The sequence below is a fragment of the Gavia stellata genome, chromosome 10 (genome assembly GCF_030936135.1).
Source record: "Gavia stellata isolate bGavSte3 chromosome 10, bGavSte3.hap2, whole genome shotgun sequence".
Lineage (NCBI taxonomy): Eukaryota > Metazoa > Chordata > Aves > Gaviiformes > Gaviidae > Gavia > Gavia stellata.
The window spans coordinates 4,146,243-4,169,336 of record NC_082603.1 but is presented as its reverse complement, the minus strand read 5'-3'; the positions used below and the strand labels follow the sequence as shown (position 1 = coordinate 4,169,336).

The following is a 23,094-nucleotide window of genomic DNA, read 5'->3' as shown; positions in this document are numbered from 1 at the left end:
TTGTTGTGACCATCTACCTTCGAATTTGTCTCATCTCAGATTTTCAGATCTGGGCTTTATTTTTGGCGTTGCTCGGTGAGTGACCTGGATCTCTGGAGTTTAAATACCTGTTCCTTGTCTCTCGTTAACCAGATGCAAATGTAATGGGCACGCGAGTGAGTGCGTGAAGAATGAGTTTGGGAAGCTGGTCTGCAACTGCAAACACAACACCTTTGGGGTCGACTGTGAAAAGTGTCTTCCTTTCTTCAATGACCGACCATGGAGGAGAGCGACGGCAGAGAGCGCCAATGAATGCTTGCGTATGTACAGCCATGCTTGAGGGGAAAAAATCTCTCATGGGTTGGGTCCCTTGCCTCTGTTGGCATCCAGAGGCTGGCCCTGCATGGTTTTAAGTTGTCTCAGTTGCAGTTAGCCAGTATTAAACACAGTTCTGGTGTTTTTCAGCAGAGATTTTGTGGAACTGCTGGTCATTCTGCTCCTATCCTATAGGAGCTTTCTGGTAGATCCCTGGAAAGGGCCATCTCCTTTCTGGAGAAGGATGGGAGTGACCTTTAGGAAACAGGTGTGCCGCAAAAATGTACAGGCTTGTACTTTATGGAACCCATAGAAAAAAACCTGCATTTAGTATGCTGGAATATAATTGGCCTTCAAAAAGCTCCTCATTTAGGATCTGCTGACTTCCTCTTGAATTTGGGTTATTAGTTTTTACAGTTACTTGTCGACTCTTTCATCCAATTTCGAGGCTGTTGCAACAGTTCTGGACTGCAAATGCAGATCTCTGTGACCAAATGCCAATTTATTTTGCTTGGTTTTGTGTCGCAGACCACAGCTCCTGGTAGTTTACTTTATGGGGAAGCTTTTTCAGACAGAAAAGCTTTCTTCCTGTCTGACCTCTGTGTGTGTTGATCGGTCCCAGCTGTCTGGTCAAGACCTGTGGCTTCCCTCAACAGGCCGGTGAAACCCGGATTTCCTGCTCCCTAGACAGAGGGGATTTGTAATCCAGGGGAGAAACTCTCCTTACAGTATGGAGCCAGCCTCGCTGTTATCTTCTCATGCTTGTTTGCATGGTTGAGATCAGTGTTGCCATGTGGAAGGGCGGCATTTCAGCTGCAAATGGCAGCCCAACGTGGAAGGAAGTGGGTTAGAAAATGCTGGTTTTCTTCTGGATGCAGATGAGAGTGGTCTCAAGGAGCCTGTTTCATCATTACAGCCTTGCTTCCCCCTCTCCACGTTCCACCACCACAAAAATGTGCTTTCCCCTTTTTCTTCTCATTGATGCACAAATGCCTTAGGGGGTCTGTGCATGGATCTCAGGGTGGTTAAAGGCTCCTACTCCAGCTCCCCTACAACTTAATATTGAGCTTTGCGTACCAGGTTTTGTGACTGTCAGGGTCGGATGGCCACACGTGCTGTTCACTGATGGTGCCCTTGTCTTTGCAGCTTGCGACTGCAATGGGAGGTCGCAGGAGTGCTACTTTGACCCTGAGCTGTACCGCTCGACAGGCCACGGGGGCCACTGCATGGGCTGCTCGGATAACACCGACGGTGCCCACTGCGAAAGGTGCAGGGATAGCTTCTATCGCCTGGGGAGCGAGGAGGGATGTTTGCCCTGCAGCTGCAACCCAGTTGGTAAGTAGTGGCAGCAAACACTTTTGCTTGCAAACTTCCATGCACAAAAGCTAGTTCTTTTCTCGGTTGTGCAGCTAATTGTAAACTACAGGGTAAAAAGAGGGGGGGTTTGTTTGTTTTTCTTTTGCTTTCTTTTTTTCCCCAGGTAGGAAATGGATTTTGGGTTGTATTTGGTTTAAATTATCCTTGGATTTAATTGGGGTTGGGGTGGCAGGGGCAGATGGTTCACCTCTGCAGCATTTCCTCCTTCAAAGGTGTTCTGAAATAGATTTTATTTTGGGATTTTTTTTTTTTTTTCCACTGCGTATGTGTTACCCTGGATGCTCCCAGTACTAAAGAGCTCATTTAAATTCTTAATAAACAAGATGATGTGAGCAGATATTTCTGGAAGTTCTTAATACTGGGGAATTGTAGTGAACTTCAGCTGCATCAGTTTCTCCTACTGAGTATCCAAGCACTATAAATACAAACCAGTGAAACCTGAAAAGGGGGGTGGGGGTGAGAAAAAACAAAGTAAACTCAAAATATGTAGTTAAATGCCTTTAAAAAAAAAAAAAAAGATTCTGGCAGGAGAAGAAATCTTTTGTCATCAAGGGAACCACTTGACCTATACGAGTGATCCCAGAACTACACCAGCCCGCAGCAAATAAGGGGGAAGGAGACAAAAGGGTAACAGATAGTAAGATATGATGTGAGGTTCCAAAATAGAGTAGCTGAAATAAGTAATTGCTTGCAGCATGCCCTAAAAGCAGCCAGTGAGAGGTCTGCCAGGGTACATCTCCTATCTAATTTGGTCAGAGAGTTGTACAGTTGTGAAATTTTTGACCAAGAAAGGCCTCTTTCTTCCTCTGTCTGCTCTCCCATGTCCTCGTGTCGGATCTTATTTTAAGAGGGATGAGGCTTGGTGTCAGCTGAGACAGTCGAGAAGAGGCAGGGAGGTGACTTCTCAGGTCTTTAAGGACAAATTTCAAAGGGCTTTATAACTTAGCCATCAGCTTGTATGCTGTGGCACACTGGCACCCAGGGCGTATTTGAAACTCCTGGATTGGTTTAGATTGCCTTTTTTTTGTCCAAGTACTGTTTTTTCCTAAATAATCATAAGTGGGACTGCAAAGGGGATTTGAACTTTGGCTGTATATGGTAAAGATTTTGTGAGTTCTTCTGTCCTGTCCAGCCTAATCATATAACTCTTCACTTTGCTATAATCTTCTGGTGTGGACTGAAGTGGAAAGAAGCAATTATTTCTGTATATTAAAATACCTTTCTCCTGGTAGTTAACTCTTACAGTGCTGACAACTCCTAGGCTACAAACTACACCAGTGCTTGGGAGAAAGCATTTTGTCCGCCGCAGATTAAAGAAACCTGCTGCTGCTTTTTGTGCAGGTCCGCTTGAACAGAGCAGTATTGAGGAAGACATCCGGCCACAAATGAGAGTTTTGCTGAAGAGTTTGTTAGGGTTAATAGTGGCACATGCAGCCTCACTTTGAGGAGGCGGTTTAGTCTTTAAATCCAACTTGGGAATCAAGGGAGGAAATTGGAGCTTGAAAGGGAGAGGTCAGGATCTCCCCTGGCAAAGGGGAGATGGTGATTAGGGAGAAAACAAGGGATTCGGGGAATAAAATCTCGGAAATGGTGCATTGCAGGGTAAAACAGGCATGGAATTAAGAGGCCTGCAAAGGTAACGTTGAGAACGAAACAGGCATAAGGACAAGAACGCAATTGGAAGTTAAAATTACATTTATGTATAAAAAGGTGGTTGGTAGGAATACTTAAAGCTGAATGTAGTTTGGAAGACTAGATAACGATTCATCTCTCTAGAGCTGCTAGGGGAGAAATCCCTGTGAACTCGAGGTAACCTGTCACTCATCGGCTTGAAGCTAGGCTTCCCACTTTCTTTTCCCATATTTCTTGCCCATTTTGTAAAGTTGAAAAAATTGCAGGCTAATAGGGCCGAGTGGTTCTGCTGACGTGCCTGGCCCTGCTCTCCCCGCAGGCTCCCTCAGCACGCAGTGCGACAGCTACGGCCAGTGCAGCTGCAAACCCGGCGTGATGGGAGAGAAGTGTGACCGGTGCCAGCCAGGTTTCCACTCCCTATCTGAAGCTGGGTGCAGGTAAGGAGGACTTTTTCCTCTAAAAGGAAAAACTAGGTGCCTGTTTAACGCGTTCTCTGTGTGGCTCTTAATGAGTTATCCTTTCTCCTGGCTCTTTCAGGCCCTGTTCTTGCAATCTGGCTGGCAGCACAGGGGAGTGCAACGTCGAGACAGGACGGTGTACGTGCAAGGACAATGTTGAAGGCTTCCACTGCGAGAGGTGAGCTTCTTTTCCGGTGGCTTTGTTTCAAGAATGAGAAGCATTTGAGCGATGGCCTGAGGTAAGCAGCAGGGAAATTAATTCTGTTTCCTTCGCATCTTCAGATGCAAACCTGGATTTTTCCATCTGGATTCCTCCAATCCAAGGGGCTGTACCCCCTGCTTCTGTTTTGGACACTCTTCAGTCTGCACCAACGCCGTCGGCTACAGTACCTACAGCATCACCTCCAGCTTCCAGTTTGGTAAAACTGAGCCTTCCTTTGTATCTCAAATTGAGCTGTAGACTCAAGTCAGAAGTGGTTAAAAAAACCTGCTCCTTCCTCTCTCTGTGCAAGACCGCAAACCTTGGGCAGGCAGGTCCAGGATCCCTCTTTTGGAAGTGGTGATTTGCTTCTGAAGTTACAGGGAGCTTCCATGTCTGCAGCTGGTTTGTTCAGCTGGGGAGGAGTGAATTCACAGCTCTGTCCTCGGGCACCCAGGACTAATGTACACCGTTCAGGTGCAAGTGGAAATTGCAAATGTAAACCTTCTATAGCTTGAGAGAGGTGCTGACAAGGAGGCATTTCCTCAGTTTTAGAACCAAATCAGCAGTTTCTGATTGAGAGGATTATAATCACTTTAGATTTGGGGTTCACATGGCTCTGAATAAAACATGGTTGTGTTTCTGATGGGTCTGTAAGCTCGGGAAAAAACTTTTTTCATACAGTCAGCTTCCTGTGTATGCATGTTTTCATGCTGCGTAGTCTGAGAAGAACATCTTTTTACTTAAAATTCCACTGGAGAACAGTTGGTACGAAGGCTGAAACTCGCATCAAGTTGTAGGTGACTGCAGGTTTTCCCATCCCTGCTTAAGCACTTTAGAAAACAAGACTTTGAACAAGTAGTTGTCATAGGGTTCAAAGTTCAGAGGGTTCAAGTCAGCGCTTGAGTTAGGGGCTTAAATTGGTAAGGTGATGTTTGCTATTTATGTTCTTCATGGCTACTTTCTGAAGTCTGTTAGTGCCAGTGTACAACTACAGATTAGTTATGTATGAGCAGTGTGCAGTATGACATGGGAAGTGTGTGCAAAGCGATGTCTTCAAAGGGTGTTAATTCTTGCACATTTGATTTTTTTCAGGAGAGGACGAGTGGCGTGCTGAGCAGCGCGATGGCTCGGAAGTCTTACTCCAGTGGAGTGCGGAGACCCAGGATATCTCTGTTATCTCGGACAGCTACTTCCCCATGTATTTTGTTGCGCCACGTAGGTCACTCGAAGTGAGGCTTTCTGTGCTGCTTGTCCCCTTTCTGTTCTGTCCCCTAATTGTAAGGATTTTTTCCCCTTTCAGGCAAGTTCTTGGGCAACCAGGTTTTGAGTTATGGGCAAAACCTGACCTTCTCCTTCCGCGTGGACAGACGGGACACACGCCTCTCCGCAGAGGACCTGGTGCTGGAAGGGGCTGGACTGAGAGTGTCAGTGCCGCTCATTGCCCAGGGCAACCCTTACCCCAGCGAGAACGCACTGATCTACACCTTCAGGTGAGAGGACTCTCCAGGTGCGGTGGGAGCAGCTGGGACCTAGCCTGTGGTGCCCCTGCCCTCTGAGCTCTTGAGAAAACAAACAGCATTAATTTTAGCTCAGAAGAGCAGTCTTATCAGGTTAATTTGAAGCTCGCTGTCTAGCAGCGTTGCGTAAGCATATGTGACTTATGTTGCAATAGCATACCGCTGTTGGAAAGGGTGCTTTAAAAGCGCACAGCTGTTAGCGTCTGAAAGCTTTGCTGATGATGCATGGCTCTTCTCCGTAGGCTCCACGAGGCTACAGATTATCCGTGGAGGCCTGCTCTTACGGCATTCGACTTCCAGAAGCTTCTCCACAACTTGACTTCCATCAAGATCCGTGGGACGTACAGTGAGAGAAGTAAGTTGCTGAGCAGAACGTCACCAAAGAGAGAGAGTCAGACTTATTTGTCTAGTGCTCGGGTTGCTTTATTGTAGGGCTCGGTCATAAATAGCTGCGGCAGCTTATTTGGCCAGGCCTATGCCGATTGCTTTTTACCTGGCCTTCCTGTGTAACAGCTTCTCCCAGGCCTTCTGAAGAGGATGTGGGGAAGAAAGGTGCTGCCTTTGAGAGTCTGGAAGCTGAGCACCCATCACCTGCGGATTCTTTGCTTCTAAGCTTGGGGGTTTTGCTGTCTTGCATAGCCAGTGTCTTCCAAATTGGTAGAAATACGTAGCACAGAGTCCTAAAGGACACAGAAGGAGATGTGTAGGGAATTTACAACATTTGGCCTCAGTTTCTGCTACACTGGGAATGGTTACATCCCCCCTGTTTCCTGGTCCTGCTTTGGCATGACAAATGGAAAGAACAAGGTCTTGAAAGCGCTGCCTGTGCTGAACTTGAGTGAAAGTTCCTCTTAACAAGGGTTTATAAAAATCAGACACAAATTAGGAGCAAAAAAAAATCTAGGTCCCTGGGTACTGTGACGTGAAGAAGAATTTTTGCAGAAAGATGCAAAGGGTGAATTTGCATTTGGGGAAGTTGGGAAAGCTGCAAGTGTTTTCAGTAGAGGTGGCTCATAAAGAGGAGTGTGGGGTTGTGACAGCGAGGGGGGGAAAGGTGTGCAGCAAGCCATCCCCTGAGTGCTGTAGCCACCGCTAATATGCGGGAGCTGAGCCTCTGCTCGGTGCTCTGGAGCTGCTGCAGTGGTACACACACTCTGCTGTAAGTTAAAAAACCAGTTATGTTGTGTCTGGGCTCTGTTCTGCTCCAGGAAAGGGGCAGGGAGGAGAGGGGGGAGCGCTCAAATGCCAGATGAAGGAATGGCTTGAGAGGAATAGCTGAAGAGTTTGCCCCAAGGCATGGTTTGCAGATGCTGTGTTAGAGACGGTGTATTAAAATTGCCAGAGAGATGGTCTGTCCTCCCTAGAAAGACAGGAATTGTTTTTGGTATTTGATTTGGAAATGGAAACCATGTGCATGCAAAATGTAACTTACTTTAACTGACCATATTTGCTCACGTGCTGTTCTCAGCATCCTGCTTTGTATTGTTATTTTCAACTTTCCTGCCCTGCTCATGCCCTTCGTGAGCTATATTGCATCTTTTCTCATCTGTCTAAACCTTCCTGGAGGATTTTGCTTCTTGATTCACCTTATCAGCTGCAAGCATCCACCTGTCTGTCTCTTGTACCATTCAGATACGTGTTTGGTGAAGCAGTGATGAGAGCCTTTGTGGTTACAAGCGTTTCCCCTCTCGGTGCTTTCTAGGTGCTGGCCACCTGGATGACGTTACCATCACAAGTGCTCGTCCTGGACCCGGCGTGCCCGTGGCCTGGGTGGAGAGCTGCTCCTGTCCAGCGGGATACGAGGGGCAGTTTTGTGAGCGCTGCTCGTCTGGGTACCGGCGAGAGACACCGAGCCTCGGGCCCTACAGCCCCTGCGTGCCTTGTGCTTGCAACGGGCACAGCGAGACATGCGAGCCTGAGACAGGTAAGAGGGGCTGATAAAACAGGGAGCAGCAAGAGGGCGGTTCTCCTTTCTGGGTTGGACAATGAAGCAAAAACCATGTTCCTCTCTTTCCAGGTATGTGCAATTGCAGGGATAACACGGCGGGGTCTCACTGTGAGAAGTGCCGCGATGGGTATTACGGAGATGCGACAGCGGGCACGGCCTCAGACTGCCAGCCCTGCCCGTGCCCAGGCAGCTCGAGCTGTGCCATCGTGCCCCGCACAAAGGAGGTTGTGTGCACCAGCTGCCAGGCTGGTACTACAGGTATGTTCCTATGTGAAAAGTCTTTTTTCTCTATACCCCACGTGCCTGTGGAAATGCGTCTCCTGCCAGTTCTGGGGCTCTGACCCACAGTGTGCAGCACTGAAAGTGGCTTGTCTTATGGTTCAAATCCTTCTCCCTTCCTCAGCCCTATTTTCTGTCCTGTGCGAGGCTCAGGGCTACCCATGTTCTTTGTGCCTGTTTCTTGAGAACAAAAGGGAAACAAAAGCTTAACCTGTGCAAAGTCTGAACATTTCTGTGCTACGTAGGTGAGCTGTGCTAGCTTCTAATAGAGCTCTGTTAATTGCAGGGTGTTGGGCAGAAAATAGTATAGATTTAAAAGAGCCAGGAAGGCCAGTCAGACAAATAAAATTAGAAGATGCAGTTTGTCAGCCAGAGAGGCACTATGGGATGCTTGCAGGGGAGGGCCAGTGCCCTCCCTAGGAAAAGCAGGAAGGCTGCAGTGACTCACAAACAGTGCCCAAAAAATACAAGACCAAATCTAATGCTCATCAGTTTTAGAGAGAAATACGTGAACGCGTACAGATCTTTTATTCTTGACGATAAACCATTGAAGTCTGAGCATGTAGTACCCAAGTTGTTAAGCAGAGACACTTGTTCTGCCTGCAAACAGCAAGGAAGCCTTAGGATGGTTGGCAGCCTCCATGCTTCTCTGCTGATTTTATGCTTGGCATGGCGGAGTCCAAAGTACAGAATACCTGTAAATGCTTGAAATGCTTAGAAAAACCCCTGACCAAGCACAGAGGCAGCTCATGGGGGTTCCTGTGAACCAAAGCGGAGTCCAGGGGTCCACGTTCCCTGCAGCTCAGGTGCCAGTACAAGCTCATCTTTACTTGTAGCTGTGTGATGGCACGAGAGTTCCTCCTGTCTCCTGCCACCCTCTTGGGATGTGAGGGAGAAGGTGAGGGAAAAGAGGGTTTGTGTGTGCAAGGACTGCCTAAGAAACGGTGCTTACAGCTGGCTGGGGAGGTCAAATCTGCAGTAAGTGTAGGGAGCTGCTGAGTTGGATGCTTCAGTGGCTGCCTGTGGAGGTTTGGCAGATCTCATCGGCAGTGAGGCTTCCTGGAGCAGTGATGCCCCCCAGAGCTCTACCTGCTTGGACTCTTAAATTAGCAACAAATTACAACAAATAGGTTTGGCTTAAAGGGATGGGAGGGAAAGGAGGAGCTGAAATAATTCATAATGCAAAGTTCCAGTGAAAAAGCAGCTTAAATTTAGAGATGGGGAGGGATTTGTGTGTCTTTTCATGCACCTTTCTGGCCCCAACAGAAGGGTGAAAGGGGAGGAAGCTGGAGAGTTTACTTTTCAGAAGGGTCAGCAAAGGGGGTTCCGAATGAGACGGCAGCAAAGGGCTTTCTGCTGCAGCACATGTGTTTGTCGCATCCCAGGCAAGAGGTGCGAGCTGTGTGATGACGCCTATTTTGGAGACCCGCTGGGCGAAAATGGTGCTGTGAGGCCTTGCCGCCTCTGCCAGTGCAATGACAACATCGATCCCAACGCCGTGGGGAACTGTGACCGCCAGACGGGCGAGTGCCTCAAGTGCATCTACAACACCGCTGGCTTCTACTGTGACCGCTGCAAGGATGGCTTCTTTGGGAACCCCCTGGCCCCTGATCCTGCCGACAAGTGCAGAGGTGAGACCCAGTTTCTCTTGCATTTAAAAATGGTTTTGTACCCAAGAGCTGATGTTTTCTGATGTGTTGTTGGGACACAGTGTCAGGCTGTTGTTCGTGCCCATCAGCAGCGATGCGTGGCTTTCTCCTGGTTTGGTGGTTCTAGCTTGCTAAAACGCTTGTGTTTGTGGGTGCTTACCACCATCGAAGCAAAAGCATTGTGCGATGCAGGGGCTGGGCTGCTGTGTGTTTTGGATACAGGCCCGTTTAGGGACCAGCTAGCAGAGTACCAACACCACAAGGGACTTCTAACTTCCTGTGTATTTCTCCATCCCTTTTATTTTTGCAGCATGTCACTGCAATCCCTACGGCACTGTGAATCAGCAGACGAGTTGCAATCAAGTGACCGGGCAGTGCGAGTGCCTGTCTCACGTCACCGGGAGGGACTGCAGCACCTGTGAGCCTGGCTTCTTCAACCTCCAGAGCGGACGTGGCTGTGAGAGGTGATGTTCACCTTGGCTCGGGGCAAAGAGCCTGGGTTTGGGTGGTCTATGCTTACCTTATGCAGGAATGTGATGTTTGTCACAAGTAATTGCTGTGCCTTGACGCTGATATGGGTGGGGAAGAGCAGCAGCCAAGGAGCATCTACGAAGGCTGTACGAAAAGCCTGACTTATAAATAGCTTTAAATCAGGGTTTTAAATAGAAAAGTGCCACATGACTGCGTGATCTTTGGTAGCAGGGGCTCCTGGGTTCCTTTTTTTAGTGCAGGCACCAAGTGACCTTGCATGGGTCAAAGGCTTGGCACCTCGCCGCCTGCATCTGTACGGCTAGAAAAGTGACTTTTGGCAAATGGAAGCGTTGACCTGTGCTCGCTAGGGCTCCTTCAGAGAGGCGCTTCACCCATGCCTCCCCTCTGTGTCGCCGCCTGACATGTGGCTGCCTCCCCCAGGTGCAACTGCCACTCGCTTGGCTCCACCAACGGCCAGTGTGACATCCGAACCGGGCAGTGCGAGTGCCAGCCTGGCGTCGCCGGCCAGCGTTGCGACAGATGCGAGGTCAACCACTTCGGCTTTGGCTCCGAAGGCTGTAAACGTAAGTCTGAGAGTCTGCAGCGAGGCAGGTGGGAAGGATATTGCACAACCAGCCTTGCCTTTGCTTTCCTCCCATCCCTGGGAAGGTACTTTCTCACCTCGCTCTTCATCATAACAGAATCTCAGCACTTTTATGTCCACAGCCTGCATGGTGAAATTTGATCTCTGTGCAATAGCTTATCCCCTTTTACTGTTTTTTTTAATTGGGGGTAGGAAGAACTCCAACTTATTAGATACCTTCTCTTCCATGTAAATACATTCTCTGGATCTTGTCCTGCAACAGTCCTGTTTTCTAATGTTAAATCTCTGCACAGCTACTCTGCACATGGCCTGAATATGCAGATTCTGTCTTGAGGAGCAACGGATCTTGTAAACATGATTGAAAAACAGGATGATCCAAACTCTCCTCCTCGATATCCCTAACTGTAAAGAGCAGAAAAATTAACTGCAGTTGGTTACAATGAAATGGGGTAGAAAATGATAATGCTTTGTGTGAGAGGCAATAGCAATGCTGTGAACACATGCAATGAATGTTGTGTCCAGCTTGACAGAGTGCCCTGCTATGCGTAGAAGTGCACCAATCGGGAGTGGGGCTCCAGCTGTGGGTTTGTGCCCCGTTGCTCTTGCAGACGTTTTGGGGTATTGAGGGTATGCTCTCACCCTGCGCGTTTAAGGGTATTTCTGCCTCTCCTCCAGTCTGACTGAGGTTTGACTTCCCTGCAGCCTGCGACTGTGATCCCGAGGGTTCGCGCTCCCTGCAGTGCCAGGAGAACGGTCGCTGCGAGTGCAAGGAAGGCTTTGTGGGGAGCCGCTGTGACCAGTGTGAAGAGAACTATTTCTACAACCGCTCCTGGCCGGGCTGCCAAGAGTGTCCAGCCTGTTACAGATTAGTGAAAGATAAGGTAAGGCCACAAACGCCACTGTTGGTACTGCTGGAGACGGTGGCACGTGCCTGCTTGTGCAGCGGCTTTTATGCCCATGGCTGGCTGATGCTTGCTGAAAGCAGAGAGGTTCAAGGTGCTTTGCTGTGTCGTAGCTGTGCTCTGTCCCTCTCGCGTAGGTGGCGGAGCAACGAGAGAGGCTGCAGGAGCTAGAAAATCTTATAGCAAATCTGGGTACGGGAGAAGAAACTGTAACCGATCAAGCCTTTGAAGAGAGGTTGAAGCAGGCAGAAAGAGATGTTATGAAGTTGCTCCAGGAAGCACAAAACAGCAAAGGTGAGTTGACCTGATCAGACATGTGAAATGTGCTCTTTACTTGATGTTCCCTTTCCTTTAGGACAGAGAGTGTTTTCTTTCAAGCCTATGCTGTGCATCAGGACAGACAGCTATTTCAGATAGCGCTGAGACAGTGTATGTTGTTATCAAAACAACGGTGGCTGTGCTTTTATCCCTGCTGTTCTCCCAGTGGTCCCTGTTGTATATGCAAAGGAAAGATCTGCCTCTAGCTCTGTACAGACGTGTTACCCTCTTATCCAGATGCAAAGGAGGTTTTTACTTTTTAAACAAGCAAAAGACTTTCCAGTATACTTATTTATTTATTTATTATCCTTATAAATTTGCTCAGATATCTTGAGATAAAGAACTTGCTATTGGGATATCGTCAGCGATCAGAATGAAGGCTTCAAAATCCTGCTGGCATGCTTAATTATCTCACCGTAGAGTGTATAAGGTTCTGAAAAATGCTGTTGTGGCCTGTAGGTATTTTTCCTGTTAAACTCTGCTTTAAAGGGATTCTTGTACTGTCACCTCTACCATAGGGTGTCTGAGCAGGACATTAAGCAGTGTGACAGTGGTTTGTCCTTAGGGTCTTTCTAATGTATAAGCTGACGTGTGTTTTGGGAGAAGAGCAACTTGAAGAAGAGTCTTGACTTTGCAGTTATAGATGTTCCCCTGGGAGCTGGTTCAGTGATTTCAGACCACTTTGGAAAAATCTTTCCCCTTTGTGTGAAGCTGGGAAAAAGATGATGCGCATCTAACGCTTGCATTTGCTTGGGAAGGTTCCTGCCAGTGGGAAAGATCACTGAAGCTCTTCTCAGTTTTAGCTGGGGTAGCTTTATGCTGCTTGCTTGGCATCCGTGCCTAGATAAAAGTCCTGTGTAGGTGCTAGGAGGGTGGGGATTGGAGAAAGATGAGGGAATGGATTGGGTTTTGTGGTGTTATTTTTTATCTTTCTTTCCACCTCTTGCAACCTAAATGCAAAAACCACCCTCGCAAAAATCTGCGCGCACCTGTAGCGCTCACTTCTGGTTTTCTACTTGATATGTAGTTTGTAGTATGCTTTTGAAACGTGTCAAATGTTCACGTTCAATACATAGGACGTGCTGCAAGTTCAAGGCAATGTATTGGGGAAAAGTCTTAATTTTGGAGGCCTGTGGGCTTCTGCTTGTACTTCACCTCTTAATAACGTTCTCACATTTCCAAAAGTAATTCCCCCGGTCATGAGGCACGTGTCTGTGCTTTATGACTCCATTATTAAGACAACGTTGTGAGGAGTTACCTGGTGGCCAAGAATTTAGGGAAGTTGCGGGGCTCATAGGTCCTACAGTTTGGAGAACCAAGGCTGGGTCCTGTATCCTGCCAGCTTTTGTCATTGGCGTCTGGCTCGGGAGTAGCCACCATTGCCCAAAGCGGGGATAGCATACAGCCCCATTATTACTCCATCTCTGCTTGCCTTCTAGGAATTAAGCTAAAGAGAATTTGCGAAGCAGATATTTCATACCTCTGGAGGAACAGCTCTGTTGTCTTTTTTTAGTCAATGATAGAGGTGAAACATGATTCTGACCACCAAATTCCCCATCAGAGTTGGTTCCAACATCCAGCAGGACTGTCTTATTAGTAGTTAATGACTTTTCATTTCTCATATTTGATGCACATTCTGATGATGACGAGTTTGGTTTCAAGCTGACAGACTTACGAAATGGCTTTGGTCCCCTTTCAATAAGGGATTAACCTACCACCACCTTGCCTGCAGTGGTAAGCTGCTGCTCCAACTTTTCTTCCTGCTGTAACTAATTTTGCTCTTTTGTATCGTGCATTTCAGACGTAGATCAGGGCCTCATGGATCGTCTTAAAGACATCAACAGCACGCTAGCGAGTCAGCTCAACAGGCTGAGGAACATCCAGGGCACAGTGCGGGAGACAGAGAACCTGGCAGAGCAAGCCCGGGTGCGGGTGGAGGACACAGAAGACCTGATCAGCTTAGCTTCCGATATGCTTGAGAAGGCAAAGATGGCAGCTGACAATGTGGTGAGTGTGCTGCCGAGATCCCACATGGTGAGAAGAGGACAGAGCCTTTCCTTTCTGTGCCCTCTGGGTGTGTTTCTCTGCTTGTTCTTTCTCTCTTATAGCAAATTTGCTATGGAGATACCTTCTTCCCTACTGAAGATCATGGAAAATAAATAAAGGAAGATCATTAGTGTCTGTCGTAGATTGTATCTTAGCCCCTGCTCAAAGAAACCAACTGTAAAAAAACAAATAAATATCAGCACCTTTGTTTTTAAGGGATAACCAGTGGTGGAAACTGCATGCGCTTAAGAAAAAAAAGTAGAGAAGTCGGAAGTAGGTTAGACACATCTCTAAGCATTTAGATCATGACAATAAATATTTAAAGCAAAGATGAATAAAGTATGAAAAAAGACCTTTAAGATTTTTCTTTTTTTTTCTTTTTTCCAGTCCATTACACCTCCGGAGTCAAGCGGGGACCCTAACAACATGACTCTATTGGCAGAAGAGGCCCGTAAGCTGGCTGAAAGGTAGGCTGTGGCAAGACATGCTCCTCACAGCCCACATCAGGGCCCTGCTCTTTGCTACAGGGGGAAGCAAAATTTAATTTGCTTGGTACAAAACACACACCCTTTGAGTAAGAGACTGGCACTGTGGGTGCACGCCTGTGTATCACTAGGGGCAAACATTAGATGTGAACGAGGGACATGTACAACAGTAGCGGTGCCTTTCAGCTGATCTTGTGGGCACTGCTGGAGTGGTGCCTTGGTTGCAGAGATGGTCTCAAACAGCATCTTCCATTGCGAACGTTTCAGCGTCTTCCATATGCAAATCTGGGTGAAGGCAGGAATATTAAGAGAGAATAAAATCTGAAATTGAGGATAGAAACCCCTGGCTGGCAATTCCAATGGCATTATTTTTCTTCTGTAATCTTCTCCAGACACAAAAAAGAAGCTGATGAGATTGTTCGCATAGCCAAGGCAGCAAATGATACTTCCACAGAAGCGTATCAACTGCTGCTGAAGACCCTGGCGGGAGAAAACCAAACTGCAAATGACATCAATGAGCTCAATCAGAAGTGAGTCAGTAACAGAAAACTGGTTTTATTTCCTCGCTTTAGAGCAGTGCTTAAAATTAAGACGCCTTCTGTAGTGTTGTATGCTTTGGGTTTTATGGGAGTTGTCCTTCAATTTCTTAGCCTCTCTAGTCTCTTAGTAAGTTCAGTTCTACGAAAAAAATCATAGTGTAACTGGATCCTTGGGGTTTTTTAGGTATAATCAAGCAAGGAATATTTCTCGAGACCTAGAGAAACAGGCCAACAGGGTGCTTGAGGAGGCAGAGGAAGCTGGAAACAAAGCCCTGCAGATCTACGCTAATCTCACCAGTCTGCCTACCGTGGATTCCGCGGGGCTAGAGGTACGTGCGGGAAGCATTATGCGTAGTGTTTTCTAAAGATCAGTGAGGACAAGCATTGTGGCAGTGTGCTAGGTTGCTGACGGTGGTGGGTTAACTCTGGCTGGATGCCAGGTGCCCACCAAGCTGCTCTGTCTCCCCCCTTCTCAGCCGGACACGGGATTAAAAACATAATGAAAGGCTCATGGGTTGAGATAAGGACGGGGAGAGATCATTCACCAATTACCATCACGGGCAAAACAGACTTGACTTGGGGAAATTAGTTTAATTTATTACCAATCAAATCAGAGTAGGATAATGAGAAATGAAACCAAATCTTAAAACACTTTCCCCCCACCCCTCCCTTCTTCCCGGGCTCAACTTCACTCCTGATTTTCTCTTACCTCTTCCCCTGGAGCGGCACAGGGGGACGGGGAATGGGGGTTGCGGTCAGTTCATCGCACGTAGTTTCTGCCGCTTCTTTCCTCCTCACACTCTTCCCCTGCTCCAGTGTGGGGTCTCTCCCACGGGAGGCAGACCTCTATGAACTTCTCCAACGTGGGTTCTTCCCACGGGCTGCAGTTCTTCACGAAGTGCTCCAGCGTGGGTCCTTTCCACGGGGTGCAGTCCTTCAGGAACAGACTGCTCCAGCGTGGGTCCCCCGCGGGGTCACAAGCCCTGCCAGCAAACCTGCTCCAGCGTGGGCTCCTCTCTCCACGGGTCCACAGGTCCTGCCAGGAGCCTGCTGCAGCACAGGCTTCCCACGGGGTCACAGCCTCCTTCGGGCATCCACCTCCTCCAGTGTGGGGTCCTTCACGGGCTGCAGGTGGATTTCTGCTCCACCGTGGACCTCCGTGGGCTGCAGGGGAATCTCTGCCCCAGCACCTCGAGCACCTCCTCCCCCTCCTTCTTCCCTGATCTTAGTGTCTGCGGAGTTATTTCTCTCACGTATTCTCACTCCTCTCTTCTCCAGCTGCTGTTGCACAGTTGTTTTTCCCCTTTCTTAAATATGTTATTCCAGAGGCGCTACCACCATCGCTGATGGGCTCGGCCTTGGCCAGCGGTGCGGTCTGTCTTGGAGCCGGCTGGCGTTGGCTCTGTCGGACATAGGGGAAGTTTCTAGCAGCTTCTCACAGAAGCCACCCCTGTAGCCCCTGCCACTACCAAAACCTTGCCACACAAACCCAATGCACTGACATACCTTGCATGTGCTCTGCTATATTTCTCTGCATAAGAACAGTCTGTGGAATTTTTGTCCATCTAGGCATAATCCAGACTTCGGTATTTCAGCTTTTATGCTGGAGACTTGCATGCAGGAAACTACGTACATAAACGCCCACCTGCCTCAATCTCTGAAGGACAAAAAACAGTGAAATGTTTGCCAAACATCTTGGCTTGAACCAAGAAATGCGAAGATTTCAGTTCCCTCTGAAGTCTGCAGAACTGCTCCCTCTCCTGTGCTCACTAGTAGTGCAGTAGATTCTCTTGAGTATGAAACTGTTCGCATCCTCTGTCCTTTGTTGCATTGACCCGTCTGATATTCAGAGCTTTGAAGGCAAAGTTACAACTGTAGTTGTAAGAGATGGGAACCCATCACAGCTTCTGCCTGTTTGACCGTGTTTTGCCACCTGTTCAGAAATCCTTTAACATTCAGGAATCTGCCTTTGTTTCTGATTTCCGCCTGCAGAATGAAGCAAATAAGATCAAGAAGGAAGCGGAGGAGTTAGATCAGCTAATTGCCAGAAAGCTGAAAGATTACGAGGACTTGAGAGAAGACATGAAAGGAAAGGAGCTAGAAGTAAAGAACCTCTTGGAGAAAGGGAAGACAGAGCAGCAGGTCAGTTCTGTTTTGTGCAGGCTTTTGTTCCCTGGAAAAAACAAAGGAAAACAAGTAATTGGCCAGATATGAAAGATTTGGTCTTATCCAGTCTTATCTTAGCGCTGCTTGTTACTTACAAGAATACTGAAGAATGGTCCCGGAAAGGAAATGCAAAAGGCTGGTAAAAGCAATGGCGTTGAGGCTGTATGGGAGAATAGGGGATGTTTGCCAGTTGTGGTGTCGTCTTTGTACTCAGAACAGTATTCCAAAAGTACCTAAATTCACCTGGTTTCGGAGGAAGCATTGCCACTGAGGGGTGAACACTGTTCTGTATGGCGTTGGTGTTTCAGGCTGGGCGATGCTTTTTGATACACCTAAATGGTTGTTCTTCAAAAGGTAAGAATATGTTGATACGCATCATGTCTCCTTAGACTGCAGACCAGCTCTTGGCTCGAGCAGATGCAGCGAAAGCCCTGGCTGAAGAAGCTGCTCGGAAGGGCAATGGCACATTACAGGAAGCTAATACCATTCTCAGCAACCTGAAAGGTAAAGAGAAAGCACTTGCAGTGAATCCTTCAATTTCTGTGTGACAAGTCACTTGGCGGTAGGCTCTCTTGGTTAAACGGTCCACGCTATTGCCAGTACCTGAGTGTTGGGTGGGTTCTTTTGGGTTTTTTTTTTAATAGAAAAAAATAGAAGTGTTTTCAGTGACTAGAAATATCCTTTTTGTTTAAGTTCCTTACTCAGCATCAGAAGATGTATAATAGGGAGAGCTGCAAGCATATACCCCCCCACACCCCAGTTTGCTCTTCATCCCTCTAATGTCAACGTGGCAAAGCCTGGGTAGCTTGGTCAAAGCAGCATCCCAAGGCTCTTCTGGAGCAAGTGACAAGACTCTGTTTTGCCCTTTCTTAGATTTTGATAAGCGGGTGAATGATAACAAGACAGCAGCCGAGGAGGCGCTGAAAAAGATTCCTGCCATTACCCAAACCATTGCTGAAGCCAACAATAAGACGCGCCAGGCGGAGCTGGCGCTTGGCAATGCTGCTGCTGATGCCCGCGAAGCCAAGACTAAAGCAGATGATGCTGAGAAAATCGCCGGTTCTGTTCAGAAGGTGAGTCCTTTGTGGTTCTGGAGCCACTCCCCGTGATATTGGTGTGTGACTGTATAACCTCCTCTGATCCAGTATTTCCTGGTGAGCCCTGCGTGCTTTATGCTGTATTCCCCACTAGGGAATGCAAAATGTGGCATGATAGGAAATCGGTGCATTTTGAACAGGATTGAAGGAAGTTCTGCACCTTCACCACCTTTTTCCATCCTGTTCCCCTTGTTGGCTGTAGAGTGCTGCTGCTACCAAAGCCGAAGCTGACAAGACTTTCGCTGATGTGACGGGGCTGGCCAGAGAAGTGGACGACATGATGAAGCAACTACAGGATGCAGAAAAAGATCTGAAGCAGAAGCAGGATGATGCTGAGCAGGATATGATGATGGCAGGCATGGTAGGTAACGCTGGCAGGTGGCAGCAGTGGCAAGAAGCTGCATTCTCCCTGCCGTCCTGGTGATGCAGGCTTTTCTCCTGCTGTCCTCTTGCAAAGACAGCACTGGGTCCACCCAGTATTCAATCGCTTCCAAGTTTTAAGTGGGATTGGAAACATGAGACAAGCAAAGGCACTCCTCTGGTGGTATTAGCATAGGTTTCCTGCTGGAATTTGAGAGCCAGTTTTCTTAATGCAACACTTTGATTTTAACTGAAACCTGACTGTAGCCCTACTGAGTCTGTTCTGACTTTTCCTGCTAAGTCCTTCTCAGTTACCAGGGATCCCCATCGTGAAATAATCAGAAAACTCATTATTTGAAGGTTGTCAGTCTTTGGCAGCACTGCGATAAAGATCTCAGCACAGGGGTGTTACCCTGGAGAGAGGAGCCAGGGGTGTGTGTGAATAACTGCTTGGGCAGAACTGAAAAGGAGAGGCAATGGTTTCATAATCCCCACAGCCTTTTTGTGCTCTCATTTTTTTATACCCTGCAGGCCTCACAGGCTGCCCAGGAGGCAGAAGACCGTGCAAGAAAAGCAAAGAACTCTGTGAACAGCTTGCTTGCCACCGTTAATGACCTGCTGGATAAATTAGGTAAGACTGTCCTTAACGTGCCTTATGCCTTTGAGTGTTTTCCTGCTACCTGACATGGCAGTGCTGGCAGCTGGCGTGGTGTGCTGGCTTTCCTGTCGGTGCTGTGCCAGAAATCAAATGGGTCTGTTCACTTCTAGACATGGAGTTTGCGTGTTTTCAGCAAGGGTTTTTTTTTGTTTTTTCCCCCTGTGGTGGCCTTAAAGCTTGTTGTGCAGCGTTCGGTACTGCTTTTCTGTGAGCTGAGGACCATTGTTGAGGCAGTGAAGGTGTAACGCGTTTGCTTGGTCCTGTGTTAAACACTGTTTCTAATGCAGAGATGTCCCGATGGATACCTCAGTCTGGGTGTGGGCTCAGCTATGTAAGCACCCAAAAACAGCATGTCAGAGGTTTGTTTTTTTTTTTTTTAATGGACCTCAGTGTTTGCTTCTGGCTTTTCAGGGCAACTGGAGACAGTGGACTTGAACAAACTGAATGAGATTGAGGGTACCCTGAACAGTGCCAAAGAATGGATGAAAGATAGCGACCTGGACCAGAAAGTGTCTTTCCTTGAGAGAGAAGCCAGGAAGCAAGATGATGCGATACAGGCCTACAACAGGGACATCGAAGAGATCCTGAAGGACATTAGCAACCTGGAAGACATCAAGAAGACCTTGCCATCTGGCTGTTTCAACACCCCGTCCATTGAGAAACCCTAAGGGTGCGCTGGGGGTGGGGGTTATTCCTCCGGTGAGCGGTGGAGCGGTGGGTTGGCTATGGAGTGCCTTAACACACATTACCTTCTTCAAATCCCCAACTCTTCGCTGCTCGCAGCCACTGTTTTCTTTTCAAATCAGGATAAGTTGAAAGTTTTTTTTTTTTTAAGAGAAGCAAATTAAATATCCGTCTTTGGGCATCAAAGGGGTTTTTTTATATAAATTGTCTTCCTGAGCACTCCGCCTTTGCCCCTTTCTCAGACACAGTTTCCCTTTGATTAGCGCAAGGATGAGAGATGCTCTGGACTCTTTTTACTGTGGTTCAGAAATAACCATGTGAGCTGTATACAGCAAGGCAAAACTAACCCTACTTTCTCTCCTCTCTTCTCCTCTTCACTGTAAAATCCTTGGTCCTGGAGCTCTCTGTCCCTATGAAGGAAGGGGATGGCTACCAAAGTATTACTGTAACGGCCAGTATAGCTGCACTCATTCAGATCCCTCTTCCCAACTTCTAACCCTGTGAATTTATTTTTTTTTTTATCGTTACCTAGTGGCCAATCGACAGCGTTGGTAGCCTTTGACAAAATAGCCGAAGCCTCTTTCTGAAATGCTTTCTGTGATGGTGCATCACTCTGAGAAAAACGCAGCCTCTGAGAGGAGCTCTTTGAGAAGATGGGATACTGGTGGAGTGGTGGGTCTTTACTGGTGGAGTGGTAGGTCTTGCCAGCCCCGCTCCTGGTCTGTGGAGAAGTTTTGGGTCCGGTCTGTAAGCAGCTGCCTGCCAGGTAGTCCAGGCTGGGGAGTGCGGAAGCCATCAGCTGCGTTCCCATCTGTAGGTGTTGCTATCAAATTGCCAGAGGATCTTTTTTTTTTTTTTTGGCTACGAATGTCTAATTGACAGATTAGTTTGTTCAAACAGGAAAAGTCTTGCTGAAGAGGAGAGCTGCCGTCCGGAGAGCTCTGACAGCTGCACTGGCCTTCATGCTGAATGTCTTTGGGTGGGGAAGGAAGGGGGCATGCAAGTGGAAATGAAAAGGTCTTTCTCCCCATCTTCCTGGAGGAGGACAGTGGCATTTTTGTATCTCCCGGCATTGCTCTCGCCTTTTGCCTGTTTTGAACGTGGCAGAAAGAGCTGGCATTTACCAGTGCCCTCCTTTCTTTTTGCCTACTGATCTCCCGGTCACCGTGAAGCCGCTGCAGCACAGGGACTTCAGGCCAGGCTCGGGTGGCAATTCTGCATTTCACACCGCTGCTGCCACCTCCCCGGCAGGCTCCATCCCCAGGTAGTGTCTCCCAGCTGCTTACTGGTGCTGGGTGGGAGCGGTGGGGAGCCCTTCACTCCTCCTCTGGCCCTCCTCTGAGATGAGAGCATCCTCTGCGGCTGCCTCCTTGCCTCCAGCCTGGCATCCCCCCCCCGCCCCCTCCTTGAGATCCAGTATATAGCTATCCTTAAACACTATGCAACTTCGTACGTTTGCGTAGCGGGGAAGAAATTATCTGACACACACTGGTGCTATTAATTATTTCAAATTTATATTTTTTGTGTGAATGTGATTTTTTTTTTTTTCCGTTTTTTTATCATGATTATAGTGTGAGGAAGTCTCTCATGTGTGCGTATGTGTGTGTAAATATACTCAGCCATATTTCCAGAGTGGCACAGCCTGGCCTCCTCTATGTGCTTTCCCTTATAGCCATCGGGGCGCGTGCACCGTGTATCGCTTCTTTCCGTATTATTCCCTTAGAGCTCAGTATTTCTCCTAGCTGGGCTCCTGCTTTCTGCCCTCTCCCTTATCCTCAGCACCCGTATGGGCATCAGCAAAACCGTTTTGCCCCTTGAGTGGGTGCTGTCTAGCCCTCCCTCCAAAGCCAGCCCTGATGCGTGGTGTTCACAGCACCCCATTTTGTGTCCCTTGTCCCTGGGGACATCGTGCCAGGAGGAGAGTAGGGGCTGTGGCTTTGCAGCTGGGCTGTGAGGAGCTGTAGCACTGTCAGGAGACCGGACCCAGCGTTGAGGTGGTCAGAAAGCTGGATTTAGGGACGTCTTGATACCACTGTGCGAGGCGGGAGGCTTGGTGCACCCTCGGGAACGGCGCTGCTGGGCGGGGGGTGTTCCCCGCAAACCCCGTATTGCTCTTGTACCCCTTCTCTTGGAGATTCTTACCACTTACCAGCTTGGGATTTCCCCCTGCCTGCAAACATAACTAATACCTGGAGGAGAGCTTACCTGTGCTCACCCACGCCTGTGGGACGTTGAGGTCAGTGTCTTGGCCGGCTGCTCTGGTCAGATGGCTGGCTGTAACCGCGTCACCTCTCTGCCAAGGCTGTGAGAAGAGCAGATGCGAAGATGCGCGCACGCCCTGGCTGACCTCAGGCCTAAGGTTTCCTGCTTTCTTCTCTTTTTTTTTTTTTCTTAAGCTGTTTTTAACAGAATTTTATTTTTAAATAAAAAAAAAAATCTTTATAAGCGATCTCTTAATCACTACTGCATTACAGCCATTATTCATTGTATAAGTCCAGTTATTTCTTTACGTAATGTGATGATGCGACAGCTGCTGGTGGAGTGCTGGATGTCACGGGCAACGCGTGACAATCCCTTCATCACCTTATTCCTGACTGTGGCCCCCTCAGTACGTGCCTTCACTCCAGCTTTTTGCCTTAATCTGTGGTCTTGCTGTCTGGGGCGGTGAACAAAATGCAACACTTGCAGTTTTTATGTATAAAACAGTATTTCTTATTTATAATAAAGTCTGAATATTTGTAACCCCTTATACCTTGGCATTCTTTTGAGTGTTGCTTTTTTTTGGGGGGTGGTTGTTGGTGGGAATGTGTCTCAGTTGTAAGATTTGCCTTTTGCTTAATTAAGCAGATGAGCTAGATCAGGGTGGGAGAAAGGGAAAAGTAATTTGGAAACTCATGTGGTGGGCTCTAGATAGCCCCGGTGATTATGGTTTCTCCCCGTGTCCACTGCTCCATTGCCATGGCTACAATGAATTTTATGGTGCTGGTTTTCCAGGCCTTAAAAAAATAAGATTATATTGTTGGTGCTGGTGCTATTGGAGCTGCACCGTCCTCCTGGAAAGCCCTGGGGGACTGGGTGGGTGTTTCTTCACAATGTAAAGGTAAAATCCTGCCTGCTTTCAGCTGAGCACATGAAACAGGATGGGGCTCCTGGGAATTAAAAACCCTAAATAAAGAAGGTGAAATTTCTCTGCCGGGAACTGCCGTAAATCTGGATACTGCGTTGTTTTGTGAGTCCTGTCTGCCAGAGCCCAGGATATATTTTATTCCTGAATTAAGTTTTTAATGTCAGGACAGATTACACTTCTCCAATCACACCCGTCTTACAGCTGCAGACTGGATTTCTTTTATTTTTCTCCGCAGAGGAAAATGCACACGTCTCATTAACTTCCATCAGAGCTAATCCCTT

General features: G+C 47.9%; 1 protein-coding gene across 1 annotated transcript in view; it reads left to right on the top strand.

Moving 5' to 3' along the window:
- LAMC1 (laminin subunit gamma 1) overlaps window positions 1–22,435 on the top strand; it is a 70,814-nt gene extending 48,379 nt beyond the window's left edge. Inside the window, exons 4-28 of the mRNA XM_059822109.1 lie at window positions 133–299; window positions 1,441–1,629; window positions 3,623–3,740; window positions 3,841–3,939; window positions 4,044–4,180; window positions 5,056–5,178; window positions 5,264–5,453; window positions 5,723–5,835; window positions 7,183–7,404; window positions 7,498–7,686; window positions 9,093–9,338; window positions 9,667–9,820; window positions 10,269–10,411; window positions 11,134–11,312; window positions 11,471–11,627; window positions 13,453–13,658; window positions 14,085–14,164; window positions 14,575–14,712; window positions 14,906–15,050; window positions 16,714–16,863; window positions 17,277–17,391; window positions 17,761–17,960; window positions 18,187–18,345; window positions 18,876–18,975; window positions 19,414–22,435. Coding sequence (XP_059678092.1) covers window positions 133–299; window positions 1,441–1,629; window positions 3,623–3,740; window positions 3,841–3,939; window positions 4,044–4,180; window positions 5,056–5,178; window positions 5,264–5,453; window positions 5,723–5,835; window positions 7,183–7,404; window positions 7,498–7,686; window positions 9,093–9,338; window positions 9,667–9,820; window positions 10,269–10,411; window positions 11,134–11,312; window positions 11,471–11,627; window positions 13,453–13,658; window positions 14,085–14,164; window positions 14,575–14,712; window positions 14,906–15,050; window positions 16,714–16,863; window positions 17,277–17,391; window positions 17,761–17,960; window positions 18,187–18,345; window positions 18,876–18,975; window positions 19,414–19,670 — 3,976 coding nt within the window. The 3' untranslated portion in view covers window positions 19,671–22,435. The remainder of the gene's footprint in view (window positions 1–132; window positions 300–1,440; window positions 1,630–3,622; window positions 3,741–3,840; window positions 3,940–4,043; window positions 4,181–5,055; window positions 5,179–5,263; window positions 5,454–5,722; window positions 5,836–7,182; window positions 7,405–7,497; window positions 7,687–9,092; window positions 9,339–9,666; window positions 9,821–10,268; window positions 10,412–11,133; window positions 11,313–11,470; window positions 11,628–13,452; window positions 13,659–14,084; window positions 14,165–14,574; window positions 14,713–14,905; window positions 15,051–16,713; window positions 16,864–17,276; window positions 17,392–17,760; window positions 17,961–18,186; window positions 18,346–18,875; window positions 18,976–19,413) is intronic.
- Window positions 22,436–23,094: the final 659 nt, after the last annotated feature.